Source organism: Bos indicus x Bos taurus, chromosome 5 (assembly GCF_003369695.1).
Source record: "Bos indicus x Bos taurus breed Angus x Brahman F1 hybrid chromosome 5, Bos_hybrid_MaternalHap_v2.0, whole genome shotgun sequence".
In the NCBI taxonomy this organism is placed as follows: Eukaryota; Metazoa; Chordata; class Mammalia; order Artiodactyla; family Bovidae; genus Bos; species Bos indicus x Bos taurus.
The window spans coordinates 51,529,130-51,553,130 of NC_040080.1; the positions used below are offsets into that span (position 1 = coordinate 51,529,130).

The 24,001-nt window shown below is 36.7% G+C and overlaps 2 protein-coding genes across 6 annotated transcripts in view; one reads left to right on the forward strand and one right to left on the reverse strand.

Annotated features, from left to right (window-relative positions):
* APPL2 (adaptor protein, phosphotyrosine interacting with PH domain and leucine zipper 2) overlaps positions 1–8,892 on the forward strand; it is a 51,699-nt gene extending 42,807 nt beyond the window's left edge. Inside the window, exons 17-21 of one of the 3 annotated variants that reach the window (XM_027541903.1) lie at positions 1,039–1,213; positions 5,099–5,135; positions 5,526–5,666; positions 6,469–6,516; positions 7,765–8,892. In XM_027541903.1, coding sequence (XP_027397704.1) covers positions 1,039–1,213; positions 5,099–5,135; positions 5,526–5,666; positions 6,469–6,516; positions 7,765–7,899 — 536 coding nt within the window. In that variant the 3' untranslated portion in view covers positions 7,900–8,892. The remainder of the gene's footprint in view (positions 1–1,038; positions 1,214–5,098; positions 5,136–5,525; positions 5,667–6,468; positions 6,517–7,764) is intronic. The other 2 variants (XM_027541907.1, XM_027541904.1) reach the window with 2 other exon arrangements.
* Positions 8,893–12,070: 3,178 nt separating this feature from the next.
* WASHC4 (WASH complex subunit 4) overlaps positions 12,071–24,001 on the reverse strand; it is a 58,501-nt gene continuing 46,570 nt past the window's right edge. Inside the window, exons 28-34 of one of the 3 annotated variants that reach the window (XR_003511111.1) lie at positions 23,588–23,674; positions 20,787–20,934; positions 17,862–17,958; positions 17,057–17,253; positions 16,629–16,728; positions 13,266–14,691; positions 12,071–12,664 (exon numbers count right to left, since the gene is read on the reverse strand). Coding sequence is in view for 2 of the 3 variants with exons in the window: in XM_027541902.1 (XP_027397703.1) it covers positions 14,624–14,691; positions 16,629–16,728; positions 17,057–17,253; positions 17,862–17,958; positions 20,787–20,934; positions 23,588–23,674 (697 nt within the window). In the remaining variant the exon portion in view is untranslated. Of the gene's footprint in view, positions 14,692–16,628; positions 16,729–17,056; positions 17,254–17,861; positions 17,959–20,786; positions 20,935–23,587; positions 23,675–24,001 lie in introns of all 3 variants that reach the window. The other 2 variants (XM_027541902.1, XM_027541901.1) reach the window with 2 other exon arrangements.

A 24,001-nucleotide genomic window follows, 5' to 3' on the forward strand; every position in this document is an offset into this window, starting at 1 on the left:
GGCAAGGCCTTTTTAACACAGCTTCCTGACTGAAGCCACAGAATGTCATTAGAATGAAATGCCACTTATTTAAAAGTAGGACTTGTGAAGAGGCATTCCTCATAGCTTTAGGCAAAAAAATGAAAAATTATGTTATTAAATAGGCTGTGCCTCAGATCTGACTCTCTAGCTGACTTTTCACAGTCCACGTTATTTGTTACTGGTCTATACAGAAAACGTCAAACTTGTAAAAACTATCTTCATATGGGAGTAACCGTTTATATAACATGTCAGTTATATTTTCCTAATTTGTTTTTTCACCATTCAGATATTTTTTAGGGGCTAGGATACTAATAGGGAAGACAAGTGAAGAAAATGTAGGCTTTTTACTTTCAAATGGTGGAAAGGAGAACTATTGTTCTTATAGGAAAAAAAAAGATCTTTCAAACCTTCTTCATGATTTTCCAGCTGTGATTGCTGTTAGTGTTTGTCAGGTTATGTGTCATTATCAAGAAGCAAATACTGTAAGCTCATTAGCATCAAATAAGTTAACAGTTTGAGACCTCCCAGAGTTTATGGAATGTCATCACTGCCTTTCAGTAATCAATGATGTGCATAAATTGAGTGAGATCCAACATCAGGTCTTACTTTCTTCAAATACATTTTCTTCTATAAGAGGATTTTATCAGCAGGCCAAAGTAATGAATGAATGTTCTATTATCTGGAAAAGCTCATTTTCAGAGAAAAGGTAAGATGATATACTAGTGGTCACGTAGAGTTTTAGTGCTAGAAGGACATTCATCTGGTTTCATTTTATAGATGAAGAAAAAGGTGCTTTTCTAGTCTAATGAATAGTTCCAAACAGACAAAATAATAGACAATAGAAGATTCAGAGCTTTGGTGGTTTGTGGTTTACATAATCAGAGTAATGAGAAGTTTTGGCTTTAGAAAGCCCTTCAGAAAGCAAGAAAAACCTGATGTTGGCCTGTCCTCAGACCAGCACGTGGGTCGGCAGGCAGGAAGTGAACATGATCCTGAGCAGAAAATGCTCTCTTGCAGATTCTCTTTTGCAGCAGATGTTTATAGTTCGGTTTTTGGGATCAATGGCAGTCAAAACAGACAACACTACGGAAGTGATTTACGAAGCAATGAGACAAGTATTGGCTGCTCGGGCTATTCATAACATCTTCCGGATGACAGAATCCCATCTGATGGTCACCAGTCAGACTCTGAGGTACGTTGTTTCATTTTCGGACTTTCTTACAGCTTCTAATTCCCTGTTAAGTCACTTCTAATCGTCTAGAATGTTCACAGTAGAATACTTGTTGGATTGGATTAAGTGACGACACTATTCGTGTTTCTGCTTTGCTTTTTATAACACGTTTCAATTTCTTAAGATACACTGGCTAAAAGAAGTGCCCTTAAAGACAAAAGCTGATTTCTTTAGAAACTGGTATTTTTAGAGGTGAGTGAATCCTACCCCACTGTGCATAAAGATGCTGTCATTTGAGTGCTACTGTCTCTCAGAGCTTGCAAATGAAAGGGGTTGTTTTTTCTCTTTCACCTCAGAGTACTGTGTAATAAAAATTTAAAAACTGTGAAAACAGACCATGAGCCTGTCTGAGATAACTAGACCACCACAAGGAAAATCTGGTTAATATTTCTTGGGCTGAAAATAAAGCAGCCAAGCCATATCAACTACATGATTTGGGGTTTCAAGTAACGAGAGCTGTATGAATGATGGCAAACAGTGGTCAAGCTGTGGTTGGCACAGGTTTTATTAAGACCTGCACTGTCCATACTGCAGCTACATGGAACGTCTGAAACCTAACTCATCTGAACTGAGAAGTGTACAACACATGCCAATATTTAAGCTCTCATACTATCATACCCACCTCAGGGAGAAAGCAAAGTAATTGTTATGTTAGTAACATGTCTAGCTGGTAGTATTTTTAATCTATTATATTAATTTCACTTGCTTTCACTTTTTTCTTGATGCAGCTGCTAGAAACTTTTGAATTACACATAAGAAGCTTACATTAAATTTCTATGGGACAGCAGCACTGCTTTAGAGTCTTATTCCTGACTCTGGCATTTATTAGTTGTTTGAACTTGAGCAAGTTACTTAAGCTTTGTGCCTCGGGTTCTTCAGTTATAAAATGAAAACAACCTTATCCACTCCACATAGTGTTGTCATGAGGAATGAGTTAATTCATGTAAAACATTTACAGCCATCACTGGCACATAGAAAGGGCTCAATAAATAAATGTTAAGTTTCAAAAAAAGTTAACCAGTACTTCGGCAAAAATCAGAATATAGTTTCTTCCATTTATTAAAATCAGTCCTTTTCATGTGTTACAAACCTACTAAGAATGAGGGTTGTTTTTTTTTTACAACTCATTCATTTTAATTGGAGGCTAATTACTTTACAATATTGGGGTGGTTTTTGCCGTACAGCCACGGGTGTACATGTGTCCCCCATCCTGAACCCTCCTCCCCATCCTCCCCCACCACCCCTCTGGGTTGTCCCAGAGCACTGGGTTTGAGTGCCCTGCTTGGAGAATGAGGTTCTTATGAATAAAAACTTACATTTATTTAAAGCTTTTCTCCAAGTATGCCCTGGACCTTTCATAGGCATTGGCTCATTGTTCTTATAATCACCACCAAAAAGATGAAATTTATGTAAAAGCACTGGGAAAAAACATAGTGCATCAAAGAACACGATCCCAAAAAAAGTGCAAAGACAACACAGAATGGGAGAAAACATTTTCAAATCCTTTATCTAATACACAGAACTCTCACAAATGAACAAAGGAAAAACTCAGTTTAAAAACGGACAAAGGACTATCTATTCCTCCAAAGATAGGTAACTGGCCAAAAGCACATGAAAATATGCTCATGTCATTAGTAACTAACATGTAAATCATATCCAGAACCACTTCATAACCCACTAGGACGACTATAGATTTTAAAAAAATAGAAAATAGGTGTAAGCAAGTATGTGAAGCAACTGGAACCCATTGCTGGTGGGCATGTAAGATGGGTCAGCCACTGTGGGAAGTAATTTGGCAGTTCCTTTGGAACTTAAACATAGAATTCCATTCCTGGGTTGATAGCCAAAAGAATTTAAAACAAGTGTTCATATGAGAGTACTATACACAATAGCCAAAAGGTAGAGAAATAATTCAATGTCCATCAAAAGATGAATATATAAACAAAATGTGGTATATATGTACAGTGGGATACTACTCAGCCTTAAAAAGAAATGGGGGTTCAAGAGGGAGGGGACGTATGTATACCTATGGCTGATTCATGCTGATGTATGGCAGAAATTAATACAATAGTGTAAGCAATTATCCTCCAATTAAAAATAAATTTTAAAAAATAAAGTTACTACAACAGATGAACCTTGTAAAGATTATACTAATTGAAAGACACAAAAAAGCCACAATATTGTATGATCATTTATATGAAATACCCAGAATAGGCAAATCTACAAAGATTAGTGAGAACTGCCAAAAACTGAGAAGAAAGGAGAACGGGAAGTGACTGCTCTAACGGATGCAGAATTTCCCTCTGAGGTGATGAAGCTGTTGTAGAACTCGATAATGGTGATGCTTGTTCAATCCTGTGATGTGTTAAATATCAAGAATGGTGAATTTGATGTTAGGTGTATTTTACCACTACATACACACACATCCTTATATGAGAATTCGTAAGTTTTTAGAAGTCACACAGAAAATCAGATCTTTAAAAGCAAATACAGGTTACCTGTTATACACAGTAAACTATAAGTTTTAAGTTTCCATTTATAGAAAACTTTTACAAAATACTTTGGTTATCCCAACTTAAGGGAAATTGCTTATGATGTATATTTTAAAAATCATTAAATTCATACTGACTAATGAAGACATAAATTATTATTTAGCTTTGTAGCTTAAAATTCCATGCACATTTTGTTAACCACCTCTTTGAAGTTTACGGAGGTTCTTATCCCAGTTTTACGAAGCAGATGAGAGAAGTCAGGGTAACTTGCATAAGATAAAAGTTAGTATTCAGGAATTTAGTCTTGAGCCCTCTGATGATAAATATTGTGCTTTAACAAATATAAGTGTATATTTTTCAAACTGTTACCATGGGGTAGGAGACAGCTTTGTTGAAATATAATTTTACATACTGTATAATTTACCTATTTGCAGTGTTTTTTAGTATGTACATACTTGTACAACTGTCACCCAGTTTTAGAACATTTTCATCATCCCCCCCCCAAAAAACTCACACCCATTAGCAGTCACTCCCTTTCCCCTGCAACCTGCTCAGTCCTAGCCACTAATCTGTTTTAACAGATTTTCCTATTCTGGACATTCCATATAAATAGAATTATAACCATCTTTTAACAAAGCAAATAGATATTTCACTTTCACTTATGAAACAGCACATCAGTAATAACTTACATACACAATACTATGTTTTAGAAAGTAGAAATTTGTATCTATAAAATAACAGTAAATTCTATAAGGTAGTTTTCTCAGACATGGATGATGCTTAAAATCCTTTTAAGAGAGTATCTAGAATACCTTCCTAAAGTTACTCCTCCTACACCCAAACTGACAGTTTGGTTAAATCTGGGAATAGTTCTGTTAGGGAACAGTTCTGTTAAATCCCTTAACTGTTCTCACCTCTACCCCATGTTTTTGAGAAAACTTGTTAAAACTGAGAAGTATATGGTTCTGGTACTTTAAGAGAAACAGGCTGATAGGAATTTCTGAGGCGGCGGCTGCAGAGTATTATCCATCCATGTTAATTTTTCTGGAGAATTGTAATGCTGCCTCTTTGGATAAGCACTAAAATGCTGTGAAATCCACTATTTGCCATCATCTTCCATTAAAGATGTCCTGAGGTTTAACTGCACAGGTTCGGTCAAGGCAGAAACCAGGGCACTCACTCCCTTTGGATGGTCCCATGGTGCTCTCACCTTGCCCTCAACCAGACAAAAACATATGAAAATATGTTTTCATATTTAAAGTTTTGTGTGGTTTCCTGCTGAAGTTCTACAAACTCATCTAAGAATATAATTTTATCCAACATTTGTGATATAATGAATCTCTTAAAATTTCAGGTTGATAGATCCCCAGACTCAAGTAACAAGGGCCAATGTAAGTACCCTGCTGCATGCTGACTGTAGTGATTACTCTCTAACTCACCTTTGTGGTCACTGGAAACACACTGTGCACTTAAAAAACTTACTTGCCAATTAAACATCACCAGTAGTGTGCACTGTTTTTATGGAAAGTGAAAGTGAAGTCACTTAGTTGTGTCTGACTCTTTGCGACCCCATGGACTGTAGCCCACCAGGCTCCTCCGTCCATGGGATTCTCCAGGCAAGAATACTGGAGTGGGTTGCCATTTCCTTCTCCAGGGGATGTTCTCGACCCAGGGATCAAACCCAGGTCTTCCGCACTGCGGGCAGATGCTTAAACCTCTGAGCCGCCAGGGACCCTAATTCATTTGTTGCATAGTAATAGTCTATTCCTGTTTTTTTCTAGTTTGAACTCACCAGTGTCACCCAGTTTGCTGCTCATCAAGAAAACAAGAGACTGGTTGGCTTTGTGGTCCGCTTGCCTGAATCCACAGGCGGAGAGTCTCTGAGCACATATGTTTTTGAAAGCAACTCAGAAGGCGAAAAGGTCTTGTTATTTTCTTCATCTTAAGATGCCACAAAGGTGGCCGAGATAGCAGCTCAGTTGGGAGAGCATTAGACTGAAGATGCCAAATATTTCAGTCCAGAGATATTTAAAGGGTTATTTTGCACAAACCTCTTCAACATTTAGTTAACTACTCTTCAGGTCCCCACTGAGGAGTTTAAGAATACCTCCTACGAAGGCCCCACTGAAAACTGGAGTAAAACTTCCATATGGAAAGTACCTATCAAGCAAAAAGAGTGAAGAACTTTAATGGTGAAATATAATTGCTTAGGAGAGATAAGGAAATGTTAAAAAGCAGTTCACCTTAAATTTCTATTTTTAAAAGTTACAATGGAGAAAATCTTTTCTCAGGGAGGAAACCAAGGAAGCAGATGTGAGGAAAGTACATCTAAACCGTTCTTTAGTATGAAACTCTGTGGCTGCCTTTGCTACTTGGAATTAATCAAAATGATTCAACCTTCTTTCAGGAAGTATCTGTTAAGCACTGTGTGTATGAACATGCAGTGGCTAAATATGGTTGAGAGAAAGGAAAAAAGTACCTGGTAAGAATTTTAGACTGTTTAATAAGGTCAGTTTGCACTTAACATAAAGTGGCAACAAGAGACCAGTACAGGTGGACGCTAGTGTTCCGAAGCCCCATCTGACGAACTTCCTGCAGCCAGATCCTCTGCCTCCGTGGTGATGTGATCAGACTGTGACCTCACTATACTTTCAGAGTCACATTTTCTTCTAAAGTTCTTATCCTTTTCTGCCTTTGCCAAACACTGCTTTTCTTTTTTTGCAGATATGTTACGCTATTAATTTGGGAAAAGAAATCATTGAGGTTCAGAAGGTAAGGTTCATTTTAGTGCTGGCTGAACAACTCAAAAGGTATCTGTATACTTACCTTTCTCTCAAAAAGAAAAGCGATGCTCACTAGGCAGGGTGGCCACGTCTGGGACTTCCTTTTAAGCCTTCTGTGTGCCAGGCATTTGTGATCAGCTAGTTCCTGTCACTGGAAACACGTGGCGTTGCTAACAAATACCACGGCTACAGCCTTGGTGGTTGGCTAGGTTTCCTCTGTTTCAGATTAAAGGACACTCACTAACCAGTATCTGCTGTGTGCTCTAAGGCCTCACTCCCCAGTGTGGTCACAGGCCCAGCAACACTGACTGAGATGTTATCTGGAAACTGTCTGGAAGTGAAGACTCTCAGACCTATCAGTAGTACCCAACTAATTTTTGAGAGCAAATTCTGTGTAAGAAAAATCCTTGCGGTTATAGCATTGAGCCAGAGACACAGTTCCTGCCCCCAGGGGTTTCTAGTTCAGCACTGCCCAGAACTTTCTGCAGTAACGGAGATGGGCTGTTTAATATGCAGATTGAATGTGGCTAGTGTGACTAAGGAACTAGATTTGAAATTTTTAGTTTTAACTAATGTAAATAGTAACGTGTAGCTAGTGGGTATCACACTTGTGCAGTTCTAATCCATCAGGGAGGGGCAGGCAGGTCAAGGACTAGGACCAACATAATGAAAAAATAAGACTCGCGGCAAGTTTGTATCTTATGGTATGGATCAGAGTTGCCAAACTTTCTATAAAGGGCCGGAAGATAAACCTTTCCAGGCTCACCATCTCTGCTGCCAAACGACTCAACTCTGCTGTTTTAACATAAAAGCAGCCATAGTATGTAAATGAATTGGCATGGCTATATTCCAATAAAACTATAAAAACAAGTGGTGAGCCAAACGGCCATAGTTGGCAATTCTTGGTATAGAGTAAAAGGAAAAAAAGGAGTTTAAAGACAGCGGTCAGGGCTGTGAAAGAAATTCCTCTCTGGACTCTTTCCACAAAGATGATTCTGAAGTTTGCTATGTAAATGGTATTTTGGCTGACAGGTACAACCTTAGCCTAGTTTTGGGGAGAATATAATTGAGGTTTTTTTTTTTTTTTTTTTTTTTAAGAGATGTAAGAAGGTATACCTAAGACAAGAGTCAGAAGAAATGAGGCTAGATTACAGAATATAATGACAACCAAACCAAAGGGGTTTTAAGTGCATTTTAAGTGTTTTCTTTTCTCCTTCTTAAACTCCCGTAACTTCAGGATCCAGAAGCACTGGCTCAATTAATGCTGTCCGTACCACTAACCAATGATGGAAAATATGTACTATTAAACGATCAACCAGATGACAATGATGGAAGTCCAAGTGAAAATAGAGGCGCAGAATCTGAAGCATAACTTCCTTGCGCCTCTGGGTGAAGAGCACCCAGGAAGGAGAGCTACCTCCTTAAGGGTTTTCAACCTCTCTGATACATACAGGCACACCACCTGGTTTCAGAATGCTGACAATCGCTTGTGGAATGTACTCTTGATGCCTTGATACTGAGACTTGGGAGGGAAACAGTAAGAAATGGTTGACAACATACCCATCTACAAATGTTATTTTAGGTGCTTTGTGGTAAGTCCTTCTCTTAGATTGCATTGTTCAGTGCTCAGAATGAAAGCTATGAAAAAAATGCATTGTTCACTTTATTTCAGTGTCATCTCTTTTTCAGTATCCTTTAAGAAAAATGGTAAACGTCTAGATTTATAATTTGATAGACACTAAATATTTCCTATTAATATAATCTATTTTTGTATTTTAATGAAACTGTAAGTGCCTGTCATTCGGAAACTGGTCTGTTTATAATCAAGTCTGTCTCATCATTTGACCTAACAGAATTCATTTGTGCAGTCAGGTGATGAGCCCTGTGCTTTGAAGTCCGGGACGCGAGCACTAGCAGAAATGCAGGTCTAGTTTTGGTAACTGTTCAAACATCACACGATAAAAAGACGAGCAGATAAGTACCACAAAAGATGTCTGACTTTACAGTGGAACCTTAACGAACCAGCATTTGGAAGTGTATGGGCCTTTAGATACTGTTTTTAGGGGTGGAGCACCATGGACAGTGTACAGCTCCACCAATTTCTATTTCTTCTGAGCCAGACCCTCCTTAAAGAAGGGAACCAATGAATTTTTAAACTCACTTGAAGCACAGCTGGCCATGGGGCTTGGTAGAAAAGTTCCTATTTTCACCCTGACACATAAGTTCTAGACATCCTAGCCCATTAGGAAATAAGCGTAATGATCTTTAATTGATACAATGTATTTAATTATAACCAAGTTCAACAGAAATACCACTGTCTTTGTAATAAATTAACCTAGCAATAAACGCTAGCAAATAAAAACTATCATTGTTTCTTTTTCTTTTTGTGATTATTTTCTACAACATCCATGAAAGAAAACTAAAGCTGTTTCTGTAGCTTGAACAGCTAATTAAAAACAAAAAACAAAAACCAAACCCCAGGACATAATGAAATCGCAGCAGAGGGTTATGTATTATGCAAGGTGAGTGGAATAACGTGATCTCAAGGCCAAATTTTTAAAAGGTGCTGCTTTTTAAATGGATTAATAAAACAACTTTTGTAACTCAAAATTAAGAGGTGCCATCAGAAACACAGTGAGCTGGTCAAAACAGTATGAAATTATACACCATAAAATCCTAGCATAACCATAGTCGCTCATAGCTCAGCAAGTTCTGACAAGCTTCAAGAGCCACACCCCCTGAATTCTTGCTTAGAACTGTTCAGGGTGTAAAATAATATATCTACATAATAAAACTCAATAAAAATAGATGTTTTTAATTAAAAAATTTTAATAATGTGTAGCCTATGGAAAGTATGGAAGTTCCTTAAAAGATGAAAGAGAGCTACCATGTGATCCAGCCTGGGTATGTATCAGTCCTGGGTATGTATCCAGTAAAGATGAAAACTAATTTAAAAGATACATGCAGCACTATTTACACAATAGACAACTGGCTTAAAAAGATGTGGCAAACACACAGGCTTGCTACTCGGCCGTAAAAAAGAATGAAATATTGCCACTGGTAGTAACATGGAGGGACCTAGACAGCACTATACTCAGGGAAGTCAAAGAGCCATGTATCACTTGTATGTGGAACCTGGAGAATAATATAAATCTATGTACAAAACAAAAACAGACCGAGGCACAGAAAACATAAAATAAAATACAAAATGAAATACAAAATTAACTGAGCATCTTCCCAGGAGATAGTGGAGGACAGAGGAGCCTGCTGTGCTGCAGTCCATGAGGTCGCATAGTCACACGACCTAGTGACTGAACAACAAATTCAGCAAACACACATGAGCAAAGATTAGTATCCAGAATATATAAAATATTCCTAAAATTAGTAAGAAAAAAAATGAAAAAAAAAAAAGTCATGGAAACATTTCATAGGAAAAAAAGCTCAAACAGAAATACGTTCAATCATATAAAAATCAAGGAAATTCAAATTAAAACCACAGATATGATATTGACCAGACTGCAGAAATCCAGCTCCTGGCAGGGAATGGGAGTCACCTCACCTGCTTCTGGGATGGGACAACAGCCTGGCATTCTCTTCCAGTGAACCTGCAGGTCCACCGGGCCCTACCGCCAAGGAGGGTCACTTGTGACACACACCCGGGGAAATTCCACACACGTTCCCAGGGACAAGTACAAGGACGATTAGAGCAGCGCTATTCACAGTATCCCGAATTTGGAAATAACGCAGATCTTATCAACAGACCAAGTATCTAGGTGTTCATGTAATCCAGTATGAGGGAAATAAAGCTAAATGAACTAGATCTATATACATCAACGTGGATGAATTTCAAAAGTGATACTGAATTAAAGCCTAAGCACACAGAATACATTTATATTAACTTTAAAAAATAACACAAACATCACCATATTATTGTTTAAAATAATGACAGTTGTAACCCTCAAGAAAAACACAGTGCACTGTGGTTCCCTCTGCAGCAGAAAAGGGAGCAGAGCAGGAGTAATGGGAGCATCCAAGCTCATAACCCACCTGGTGGCTACACAGGCATTCTCTTTTCGATCACTAAATAGTACATACATACTAATATGCTTTTGCATGTATCCGATTTTTAAAAAAAATTTAAAATTCAGAAACAGTGGGTGACTCCCTTTCTCTCAACTGAAATGTGCATTAATGCATAGGAAAGCCCTCTAAAAAATTCACAAGTGCCAATGTAAATGAAAGGTGGGAGGCAGGAAAATGAGACCTTTTCTTAGGCAGCTGGCCTCACCAAACTGATCTCCCAGCACTGCCTTTCGTTGTTTGGCCCCGTGTCAGACCACCTTCAGGGAGGGGCAAGACCTGCCTCACGCTGTCAACACTCCACTGAGCTACAGAGTCAAATACAGACTGTTTTATCTTCAAACTTTTCAACAGCTAATAATTACATGCCAAGTAAATTTCTGCCAATAGGAACCACCATAGTAATAGCTAGTATTTATAGCAGTTACTGTTTCCTAATAAAGTGGCTTCATACATATTAACTAAATCCTCAATCTATGAATGATATTATTACACCATTTTAGGCCTCAGGAAATGACGCACAAAAAGGTTAGTAAACTTGTAAGCAGCAACTCAGGATTCAAATCCCTCCTGGTTCCAGTATCTATGCTTCTGCTGCATATTAGCACACAGAAAACCAGAGACAAAGCAACCTCCAAATGTTTCAATGCATTCATCTCTGATGATTCTGATATTCAGTAATTACATCAACTTAAAAGTGCACCTTTAATGCCTGATTACCTTTTGTACACATTCTGCAATGTTTACTGTAACACTACCACCTTTATATAAACAGGAGAGTCTGGGTATAGAAGTGTTAACTTTTTGGCCCCCCACATTAATGATAATGACTGCATTACCAGAGAATGTTTCAATACACAAAGATCTTACATTACAAGGTGACTCCAGAATTATGACATCAGATCTACACGGACTGAGAGAGAAATTTCACCTGTTTTCCCCAAGTATGTTCTCCACTCATGGGAACCAGTGCTATTAGGTAAACTAGGTGATAAAGAAGAACCAAACTATTACAATAGAGGAAAATATCTATACACTTGCCCAAATCAACCTTTCCTATAAGAAATTCCTATATAAACAACTCTCATTTGTCATCACCATCTGAGTTCACTGCACAGTTCTATGACTTCACTTAATAGACCCACTTATTCTGGACTCCTTTTTTAAAACTGAAATCTGTGACAATCTAAACTTTTAATTGTCCTAACATCTAAAAACAAACAAACAAAAAAATGTGGCATTAAATCTCGTAAGAAAAGGAATACCATCAGTCTGAAACTTCTGCAACTTAAGCTGGATAAAGAACTAAAATTATTAAAACTGGCTAAAGTCCACCATTTATATTTGGCCAGTCCAGCATAAAAAAGTAAGAGGACAATGTATGTGATGGTATTGTCTCACCTTTCCCACAACCTTACAAATTTACCACCTCAGAAGAGAAAAGCACAACATCTTCTCCAGCATAGTGTTTAGAACGCTCTCCTTTATTACGCTGGTCCAGTCCAAGTCATGATTGCAAATGGCACTACAGCACCACAGATTAATGATCCCCTCCCAGGAGTAAGATTTAAAATTATACACTCATTTGGGTTCTTTTATTTGAAAACAGCAAGCAACAGAAAGATTAAAAATATAAAAAGCAAAGAGAACAAAAAGTCCACTTGGACTACACAGAGGAGCCAATACCAATTTTATACTTGAAATGTCTTGCCTATATGCTTGCAAGCATTTGTTTAAAGACATTTCCACATACTATTAAAGGGAACTCCAGAAAGAGTAAGAACTACTGGTTTAAGACATTCAATTCTGAACAAACATCCAAAGGAAGTAAATTTTGGAAATTGCATTTATTCATGTTCTATTATACATATTGTATTCTCTTAGAACTGGGGGAGAGGAAAGCCCCCACTTAAGGGAGATAACAAACTTACCATCTTTTATAAAATCTAATTAGAATTGACAATGTTATGGTTAGTCTTTAATTCCTGAGAATTTGAACATTAAGTTTTCTGTGAATTCACAACAAATGCGCACACAAATTTTAAATTGCAGTATGTCTGAAAAAAATAAAAATGTTAACATTAATACACTGGCAAGGAAAACCATCATCTAAACTGTGCATTAACTTAGGTGTGAGACACTCAGCCCTGCTGCTCTGCACTGCAACAGCATTTAAATATGCGTACTTTTTCAGAGATGTCAAATAAGTAAATTTATTATACCTTATCCAGTCTGCAGTGACACATTATTTTGAACTAAAGGTAAAACTTGATCTCTCACATTTTTCATAATCATAGGTATCCATGGAGTCAGCATGTGACCTCTATCTAGTATGGATAAAATAACTGACATGTGGGGAAAATGACAGAAACCTTTGATTCTCTTCTAATTAGAATTTCTATTAAAGGAAACGATTTTAGGGAAGTTAGAGAAGAAAAAAAAAGTAATACTGTTGCTATGAAATGGTGACCAATTTGATCGAGTCAAATGCAAGATCATTACTATAAACATTTAAGACAAAATATAAATTATTAATTATGCAGCATGCTTCAGGGCCATTTCTACAATTAGTATGAATTACAAATATTAAATGCCTTTAATCCATCCATTGTACATAATTCTATAAGTCATGTTGACACAATAAAAAACATTTCCTACCTATTCTGTTTCTTCTGAATTTTAACAGTGAAAGTGTTTATCTTGAGCTGGGAAAGTTACCCTGACTGTGACCAATGAGAACAGACAGGGCATTGTACACCCATTCCAAAAGCTGGAAATCAAACAACGTTAGAATTACTCACAAAATTTACCCAAAGAAATGCTTTATAGGCAAGTGCAATGGAAAAATCAAGTATTTCCTAAAATAACATTAGTATTACATGTAAAGTTTCAAACTTTGTTTTCACTGTAAAGGTATCATTGTATTATATTAAAATATTATAGGCCATGATTAACCATTTTACTATTAACTGATATAATCTTTACAAAAATAAAGCTAATAATAGCTTGTCCAGAACTAAATTTACTCTAAATCTTTCTGTACTTTTTAAATCAGTAAAATGATTTAGTTATTTAGAACTTCATTCTCACAGTGGTAATTTTTTTAAAGCCTGCACAGTGCTAAATCTGATTTCTTAGATTATACTTGGTTTAAAGAAAAAAAATCTGCCCAAACCATCACCAAGACTTCAACTGAACCTAATGTAGAAGAAACCTGAGTTTGGATGTAGAAGTAAGAATTCATTCAGTTTTCTCTGGTATCATATATGCCTTCAGCCAAAAGTAAAGCGTCAAGCAGGACTCTATGGCTTTATCTGTATTTTCCTCCATCTTGAGTATTAAGTAAATCTTAAATTTAAAGCAGTTGTTGGAGGTTAAATAAGTTCTCAAAGCAATGTAAACGAGTTATAAAATACCTCACCAGACAGCAGCAGCTCTTGTGAGTCACGTGACATTAACAACGAGCCAGTTCACACTGTACATAAAGGATACACCAGTGCCTCACCTCTAGTGTCAAGACCATCTTCATATATCCCTTTTATAAGAATATTGATATGTATGCTTCATGAATTTCAGCCTCAACTCCTTTTGTTTAAATATATTTACTGGCTGTACATAGTATATGCACTGAATTTCCAATGACTGAGACAAATACGGATCAAAGACCTACGCAAATACAAATTATAAACATCCATGTAGATTATAAGAGATCTGAGGTGGCAGTTTAGGAATGTGGGTTAACCCTTTAACACTTCATTTCAAATACCGGTTCCCAAGCAGGCACACCAAGCCTAAAGTCCAAGAAAAAAATCTAATCTTTAAATCTCATTTTCAACCTTCGAAAAGTACAGCTTTTAGACGGAGAATGGACTTCACTTTAGAGCACTGCCTTAGAGAGATGCAGCATCTAAATGTTTCCCAGAGATGTGGCCCGGGAAACACTCTGTTATTAGCTTATAACATCCATTTCACGTACAATTTTGATGATCTCACAGGGGAAACGCAAACCATCAGTATCATTTGACAACAGGATCTGCAGACACCGTGCTGTCGGACAGGTCTCCATTGCTTGTTTTAGTCTCTTCTGAAAGCATGAGTAAAAATAATGGACATATTTATGTTCATTTAAAAAAAACAAACTAAAATCGAGAAGGACAATATTGCTAAATTTCAAATGAACAGAATGTTGCATCTACCAAATACTTCTCTAATATCACAAATTATATACAGTTTATCTGCCTTCATGTTTTAGAACTCTAGGCTAAATACTGCAAATGTGATGTTCTGACTAGTTTGTAATCGGGGTGTGGAACTGTTGAGACATCAGAACTGTGTCTGGAGTGGGGTTGGTTTCACACTGCACATTCCCCCACGTGGGTGAGGAAATTGTAGTGCTGTTACTGGTAAAAACATGACTGCAAATTCACATATAAAATTGTCCAGAATGAATCCCTTCCCAATTATGTTTATAATTTATTTTTAAATGTGATTTTTTTTATTATGAACATAATAAAATGAATTTCTGGCTTTTTGTGCAAAATGTCATATGCATATACTTCATTAACAGAGCAAAACTATTTAGCTAATACATTGAGCAACTCTGACAACTCTGAGCAACCTTTAGCTAACAGCCCTACAGCAGAGCCACCACCCAGGCATCAGGCAGCTATCTGGGTGACATATATTAACCCCAAACCCCAGAGAGTTCCTAAAGAACAGCAGTCCAAAGCAAGGAGCTCTTCTGAGACTGCAATGTTCATTTTGTCTTAATGCTCTAGGCCTTCAAAATAAACATCCAGTCCACCTGCAGACAAGGTTCTGGCATCACGACAGGCCTGAGCACAGCCTATGCAGTAACTGAACTACTGAATCTAAACTCTTAGATTCTAATCTAAACTACAGTTCAGTTACTAATCTAAACACTTCACGGTTTAGATTATACTGACTCAGATCCTTCCAGATGACTCTGCTAAATATTATTTTTAAATGAATCCAAAAGTAGTAAATATGTATTTTTTCATTTAATAAATACTGAGTATCTTCCCAGCAACAGCCTGAAATCATTTTTCAAGCACACAATTATCAATACTTACTTAGTATAGATTCCAAAAATGCTTGCATATGCTAGTAATACTGATGTAACATTATCAACAGGGAATAGGGTAATGGATGTAAGTGGTCTACAGAAATGAATGATCTCTTCAGTGTGAAATATTTAAAAAATTTAACTGATAAGATTAATAAAAATATCATAGTTCATGAAGTTCTTTTATTCTTGATCGCTGTGATATAAATACGAGTAAGAAGAAAGAAAGCAGGGCAAACACGAAGCCCATGAAGCTGCTATACGTAGTTCTGAGCGTCCAAAGAGGAAGCCTAAGTGGCGTAACTTCCATAACAGAAAAAGGAAATAACCATTTTTCAGAGAAAACAACTGGTGCTAAATTTCAAATCTGAGAAATGATCATGAGGGTCCCTTTAATATGAAATACTGAAGAATTTACATCCACATAGATTGTATCTGACAGAATCCTCTCCCCAGTGACCATCAGTTATGGCTGTACTGCTCTGATTCTCCAAGGTCTGGCTATAGAGGAGCACAGGAGGCTATTCACTCTGATACTGCAACAGTCTTGACTGTTATGCCTCCTGAGTCACCTGGCCCAGGCATTCAGTCAACATCTAGTCATCAGCAGTTCTGCACTCAGCAGCATTTAGTCTCCTCTAATCTGTTCCTTCTCATCTGCTAACAGTTGAAGGGTGAAAGAAAAAACCCAAACTTTGTATGTACAATTTTAAATTAAGATGAACTGAATAAAGTGTTATTCCAGAATGAAATGCATGTTAAACTTCTTTTCAGTTTCATAAATGATCCACTTAGGCTTTACTTTTAAAAAAAAGGACATTTCTAGGTTTATATATTTTTTCAAAAAGAAAAGTCTGACTAAATAAAATGGGGTATTCAAATCTATTATTGATGAAAGATTTACTAGTCTTTCCAAATAAAAGCCACTCACTAACCTTCTTTCTCTTTCTTTTCTTGGTTTTCTTCAGCCGCAGTCTTGTCAGCTCTGAAGAAAATTCTTGCACTGCTCAGTGAGAAATACAGCAATTCAAATTCCTAAGTAATAAAAATATCAGAAATAAAAGTTGAAAATATGTATTTTAACAAAATATCAAAATTACCATATTTAATATTTCTTCATTTTTCTAAAATGCTCTAGTGAGTGCAAATCATAAATACAGAAACTGAACGAAGCAATCCATCCATTTTAAAGATATGGGTCAAATGGCTTCCAAGTATCATTCATTTAAAAATATACTCTTTATGACCACTGTTCATCTCACCTATTAAAATGGGAGTTTCAATATGATTGACATTTTTTCAGTGATCAAGAAGTAATGGGTATTAAAAAGTCAAACCAGATTTGACTATTATTCTCCTCTACCTGTAGATAAACATCCAGTCGTTTCTGAGTGAGATTCATGGTTTGTAGTAGTTTTTCATCCTGACTAGTTGACTGTACATTCTGTTGCTTAGCAACTGCTCTCATCTCCTTCAGGTATTTCTCTCTAACAGACTGGAACCAGTGAAGTGAGTCAAATTCCTGGTACTGATCCAAAAGCTTCAGAATGTAAGCCACACCTAGTCATCAGCAAAACCAAAATCAAATTACAATGTGTACACAGACTGTATTCTACTCTACCAATAATTCTTAAAATTAACCATTTTAAAATTAATCCTCTTTCCAATTACACTTTACAGCACAAATGAGAAGTTTAGCAACATGGCTTAATTCCTCCTTAAAAAGATGTGATCCTATAAAGAAATCTTTTTTTAAAAAGCCAGTCAAGAAGATAAAAAGAAATAATATGGCTATGAAGATCTGCAGATCACCTGGAGATAACATAGGGCTATAAGAGTGGTTCTACTGCTAAACAGACAAGTGAGGAAACTACAAGGAAACGGGAGAAACTAAATAAAAGATGGTCAGACTGTAAAACTACAACAAAAACAAAGCCTAAATAATTAATCCAAGTGATCAGCAACACCAAAGGAGCATGAACAGTACAAATGATGGGAAACAAGTATTACCAATCAGATGACCCAGCTAAAAAGTAACCAGTAAATAAACACAGCTTGTGAAAAACAAATCTACGCAGAGCACACAGACCTATTCTCAAGCAAACATTTCAAAAAATTCATTGTAAGGTAAACACAAAATTCATGGGAAAAGAATTCATTAAGCTTACCCATGGCAAAGCCATCATCAGTAAAGGCAGCTCCAATTTTATTTTTTTTATTCAACTTCTCCTTGCAACTAATGGAATGCTCTACAAAGTTGAGGGTCTAAAAAGATATAACAACATATCAGAGAAACGACTGTGCTAAAGAGAGTCAGAATTTAGTTCCTGAAACAGACATTTCAAAAATTATAAATAGAATCTCTTCTAAGTTCCTGCCTTTTTGATTTGAAACACTTGCCTCATATAAAAAGCCTCTTGGTGAGATCACAATATGTGTAAGTATCTCATAATGGCTCTTTTCCAAATCCTTTAAATGTCAGCACTCCCTCAATCACCACTTAACCCAAGCACAGTGCCTTGTTATAAGATTCATTCTAAAATATCATGCACATTTTACAGATGAAGGGACTAAGGCTTGAGAAGTTTAGTAACTTCCCGAAAGCCATAATCTAAAGCAAAGCTGAGTCAGAAAAGTAGGTCTGCTTTACTTAAAAGCTTAAGTACTCTGAAACACAGCAATGCTTAGTTCTGCCCACCCAATTCATGCTATAATAGTACTTCTTACCATATTCTTGGCTTAAAAAGCTTAGTGGTCATTTGGATAAACAAATTCCCCCCAAAAAGCACTTCCCTAAAAATTTAGCTCCTGTAAAATACCTTAACTAATCACAGCATTTATTCAACAAAGATTTACTGAAACTTACTATGTGTGCTCAGTTGCTTTAGTCGTGTCTGACTATGACCCTCTCTGGACTGTAGGCTCCTCATTCCATGGGATTCTCCTCAGTCCATGGGATTCTCCAGGCAAGAATACTGGAGAGGACTGTCATGCCCTTCTCCAGGGGATCTTCCCAACCCAGGGATGGAACCCATGCCTCCTGTGTCTAATACACTGAAGGTAGGGATGGAACCCATGCCTCCTGTGTCTAATACACTGAAGGTAAATTCTTTATCCACTGAGCCACCAGGGAGGCCCAATTAAATAATTACAGTAAAAAAAATGAATACCATCTAACACTCTACAGGGCAACACTCCTGACAATGACAGAAATGCAGCGCATCTACAGTGTCCAGCCCAGTAAACCACCAGCCGCATCTGGCCACTGTGCACTTGAGATGTGGCTAGTGAAACTGAGTGCCTGAACTTTTTATAAAATTTTAACTAATTTAAGTGGCCACTTGGGGCTATGATAGCACAGTACAGGAATAAAGAGAGGCCTGTTCAAAAATAATTGTGGTACAATATGATAAGTACTACAATAGCTTACACTGGAAACAAGATTATCAAATTTCACTTTTTTTTTGCCTGTAAAACTTACTTGGCAATGAACTGCATTTTGTAAAATCTTTGTTAAAGACTTCTTCCTTAGATATTTCATGGTTTTTTCTGAAATTAGATTAAAACTCAAAAAAACAATAGTGTCCCATACTTTTCTTCTTTGTAGTGTTCTTAACCCACCTGTTTTCTCCATCACTAACTGAATTTTGACAGCTGCCCTGCAAAACTCCTCTTCCTCAGATCCACAAATGGTTCCTCACTGCTGTTTACTATGGCTTCAAATTAAAGAACCATGGTGAGAATTCACCGTGAGTTAACTACATTATTACTGAAATATAACTAAGATAGACTTGCCTCCAGTCTCACAACTATCTGAGTATGAAAAGACAATGCTTATCAGATAAATATGGACATTTTTGCTACATGGTATAACCATTATTATGACAGAGTATTAACAATAAATGTATTTTAAAAAGAAACAATAGAAAGGAAAATGCATGAAGAAAAAAGCTGTCCATAGCCATCAGATACTTTGAATTCATAATAATGGTTCTAAGTTGGCAGACTACAGTCCATGGGGTTGCAAAGAGCTGGACTTGACTCAGCGACTAACACTTTCACTTTCGGGTTTCCCTGATGGCTTAGACAGTAAAGAATCTGCCTGCAATGTGTGAGACCCTGGTTCAATACCTGGTCAGGAAGATTCCCTCCTCCAGTATTCTTGCCTGGATGATTCCATGGACGAGCCTGGTGGGCTACAGTCCATGGGGCTACAAAGAGTTGAATACGACTGAGCAACTAACAACAGTATGTTAGAATATATATGTTAATTCAGGCAGCAACATTAAAAAAGTTATTGCTCTTGATCAAAGTTAGATGTAATCAGAAGTTACATCTGCTCAGTGATATTTAGACTTTAGAGCTATTCTTTTACAATTTTTTTTTTTAAGAAAGAGCTTTGTTAAAGAAACCTTTACAGAAGAATAACTCTTTCCTAATATATACCTCTCTAATCTCTTAACTCCATTTTCCTCACTGTAATAACTGTTTTCATACTGCAATTGTGGTTATTTTTAAGATGTCAACTACAGAACTAGAGCAGCACACACTGTATACGATTAACAAAAATTTAGTTTAGATGTTAATATTTACTACTGAGTAGAGATATGCCATGCTATGCTAAGTTGCTTCAGTCATGTCCAACTCTTTACAACCAATGGTCTGTAGCCTGCCAGGCTCCATCTGTGGTTCTTTACCGCTAGTACCACCTGGGAAGTCCCTTTAAATAGTATGCTTTTAAAAAACACTTCATATTTTAACAGTCTACAATTAATCACTTAAAATGACCTATAATTCAGTCCAAAGATTACATGGTATATATATAAAATAGAATATACGCAAGTTATTTAAATCACACTAGGATTCCTCTGGCAGTTATTAACTCATAAGAATCTATCTTAATTATAAAGAAGTCTCATTCTGCACAGCTAGTAAGTAAAAATTCTAGGCCACATTCACTGAGACCACATTTAGTTTTATCTACAACCAAAAAGTCAACAATACAGTCTGTGTGCATTTCTTGCTGTAAAAAAATAATTGGATCTATTTATTAATACTTTAAAAAATTCATTTTGTGTATTAAAAATACTCACCAGAGGGGGAACAATGATATAGAAATTTCGGAGATGTATATTCTTTGGCCTTCGAAATTCTGGAGCAAAAACATCCACAAGCATTTTGAAATATTCTGTGCCTTCAGCAGAATTTCGTGTGTGATCACTGAGGACTGAATCCAAATGCCTAAAATGCAAAAAAAAGAAAAAAAGTATTTATTTGGCTCCTTTCTCAAAAGAAGGGGAAGCTTTTAAAATCCACCTCTCATTAGTTTAGATGAGAGCACTCAAAAATATGAATTACTGGAAGACATCTCTAAACTTCCTTGGAGTACAGGATGAACTTTTTTTTTTAATGGACAGAAGCTTACCATTGTTTAATTAACTTAGTCCCTAAAAGAGAACATGTAGTGCCTCTTGAAATTTTAGAGTTTTGTATTTCTTCTTCTCAAAATGAACTGTGCAGAAGTCCATTTCATTGTAAATAAATTCCTCTTCATCTTAACTCTCTTCACTAACATTCCTATACTTCCTGACTTCAACTGTAATCTATCTCCTTTTCAAGAATCTAGTTTCCCACTCAACCTTCAGGCTTCCCTCATAGCTCAGTTGGTAAAGAATCAGCCTGCAATGCAGGAGACCCTGTTTCGATTCCTGAGTCGGGAAGATCCCCTGAAGAAGGACAGGCTATCCACTCTGGTACTCCTGGCCTTCCCTTGTGGCTCAGCTGGTAAAGAATCTACCTGCAAGATGGAAGACCTGGGTTTGATCCCTGCATTGAGAAGATCCCCTGGAGAAGCGAAAGGCTACCCACTCCAGTATTCCGGCCTGGAGAATTCCATGGACTCTATAGTCCGTGAAGTCGAAGAGTCAGACATGCCTGAGCGACCTTCATTCATTCACCGAGTCAACCTTCAGAAACATTAGCTGCTGCTTCTACATCCTTATGTATGGCTATTATCACTTTCAAATTACTATTCCTCCACCAATAAATGGTAGAAATCTCTCTCCTTTGAGATGCATGTGACCCAACTATGTCCAACTATCTAACCACTCCTTCCTGAAAGCAGGCATCTATTAACCATTTTAACCACTTCACTTATCTTGAACTATGATACCTGCTCCAGAAGACATTAATGTCCATTTAGAGAATCAATTTATTATCATAACCTCTTAATTCCCTGACATCACCTGCCATAAACTTTCTTTTACTTGATGAGTAAACATCAAGGCAAGAACACAACACAGGTACTTGCCATTACACTGCATCAGGGGGCCCTATGTCAGCATGTAAGGTGGATACATCAGTCTCTCCACTGGAAAGGTGTTTTTTCCCCTTTATGATTAATAATCAATTCGTGAGACAATGTTTTCATAGTGAATACTCTGTTCTCCAAAAATGTTTGAGAATTCATTGATGATTTTTGTCTGATGTCAAGTCCTACAGTGGTAGTTGCAAAACTGGTTTTTCCCCTAAATTTTCTCATCCCTTTCATATTTACTAGCTGGCAATCACTGTAAAAAGGAACTTTCCCTCTCTCTCTCCAACTTTTATTATCACTGTATCACAGATTCTTCTTCAGTATTATGACCAATTTCTACCATTATTCTTTTTGATATTCAAATTGTTTCCACTTCGTCCAAGGGTGCCCCTTCATGCCTGACTCAATAACTGTTTTAGTTATTAATAAGAAAACCCAGTTTTCTAAATACTTAACAATTCTGCATGCCTTTTCAACTTTTAAATTGTGTTCCAAAATCACTACTTAAAAGTCTATACATGTGCACTGTTCAATAAGATTGTCATTAGCTATTTAAATTTAAATGAAATACAGATTTTATTTCAAATCCCTAGTCCATTAGCCCTATTTCCAGTGTTCAACAGCTACATTTGGCAGTGACCACTGTACTGGACACTACTGCTCCAGATTACATAAGGATGGACCAGTATTCTAGAACCATGCTGGCAAAGAGGAATATTAAAAGAGTAAAAAGAAATAGGTAAGTGGCTTCTCTGGTGGCTCAGTGGTAAAGAATCCGCCTGTCAATGCAGGAGCCAAGGGTCTGATGTGTGATTCGGGAAGATTCCACACACCGTGGAGCAACTAAGCTCACGAGCTACAACTACTGGGCCTGTGTTCTACAGCCTGGGAGCTGCAACAAGGAAACCACCGCAGTGAGAAGTCCACGCACCACAACTCGAGAGTAGCCCTCACTCTACTTTGTTGGGTAGCTACAACAAAGACGCAGCACAGCCAAAAATAAATACGTAAATAAAATTATTTTTAAAAATAGGTGAAATGTATTTCGTTAATGAGATTTTTTTTAATTTCTTCTTTTTAAAAATTATTTGGCTGCACCCAGTCTTAAGCTAGAGCACAGGAACTCTTAGTTGCAGGCTTGTAGGATCTAGTTTCCTGACCAGGGATAACCCAGGTCCTCTGCATTGGGAGTGAGGAGTCCTAGCCACTGGACCACCAGGGAAGTCCCAATTTTGTTAATGAGATATTTGGCTTTTTTTTTTAAACACTAAATCCTCAAAATTAGTTATGAACTTTATACTTCAGCACGTTTCAATATGGACTAACCAACCACATGTCAAGTGTTGAACAGTCACATGTATCTGAGGGCACCGTCTAGAAGATCCCTTTTAGTGACGCTGGAAAGATCTCAGAATACTGCAGTCTTAAAACAAATTGTATCCCATAAAAATACCATTATTTGCATAATAAAAACACTGACATATCAGTTTATATGTTATCCTCTAGTCTTTAATGTTTAAATGAACATACATGTTTTTAAATCTCCAAATTTAACTTATTTGTCCAAGATTAGATTACCTTGCTGCTTTTAACGTTTCTTCTGCAAGACCTTCTTCTTTGACTAGTTCTTCAAAATTTACAATATCTTCAAGATCAGGTACAAATCTACATTAAGAATTTTAGAAGGCATTTATTAAAGCAAATTAAATATATGCAATTGACAGACGAAAAGCAGTACTGTAAGACTAAATTTTTCAACAATATCTTTGGAAAGAACTCTGCATTTATTTCACTTGTATTATTAATATCACCAGTTTATATTTGGAACAACTGAGTTCCAAAACTCAATTTCAGCATTTTTAATTATTTACATATAATCATCAAATTATAATCTTTACAAATTATGTAATCTATAGAACATTTCAAACTGCACCGATAAAAGAAATTAATTTCAAAAAATACAGGTTTAAAATTTGAGAAAAATATTTAAGT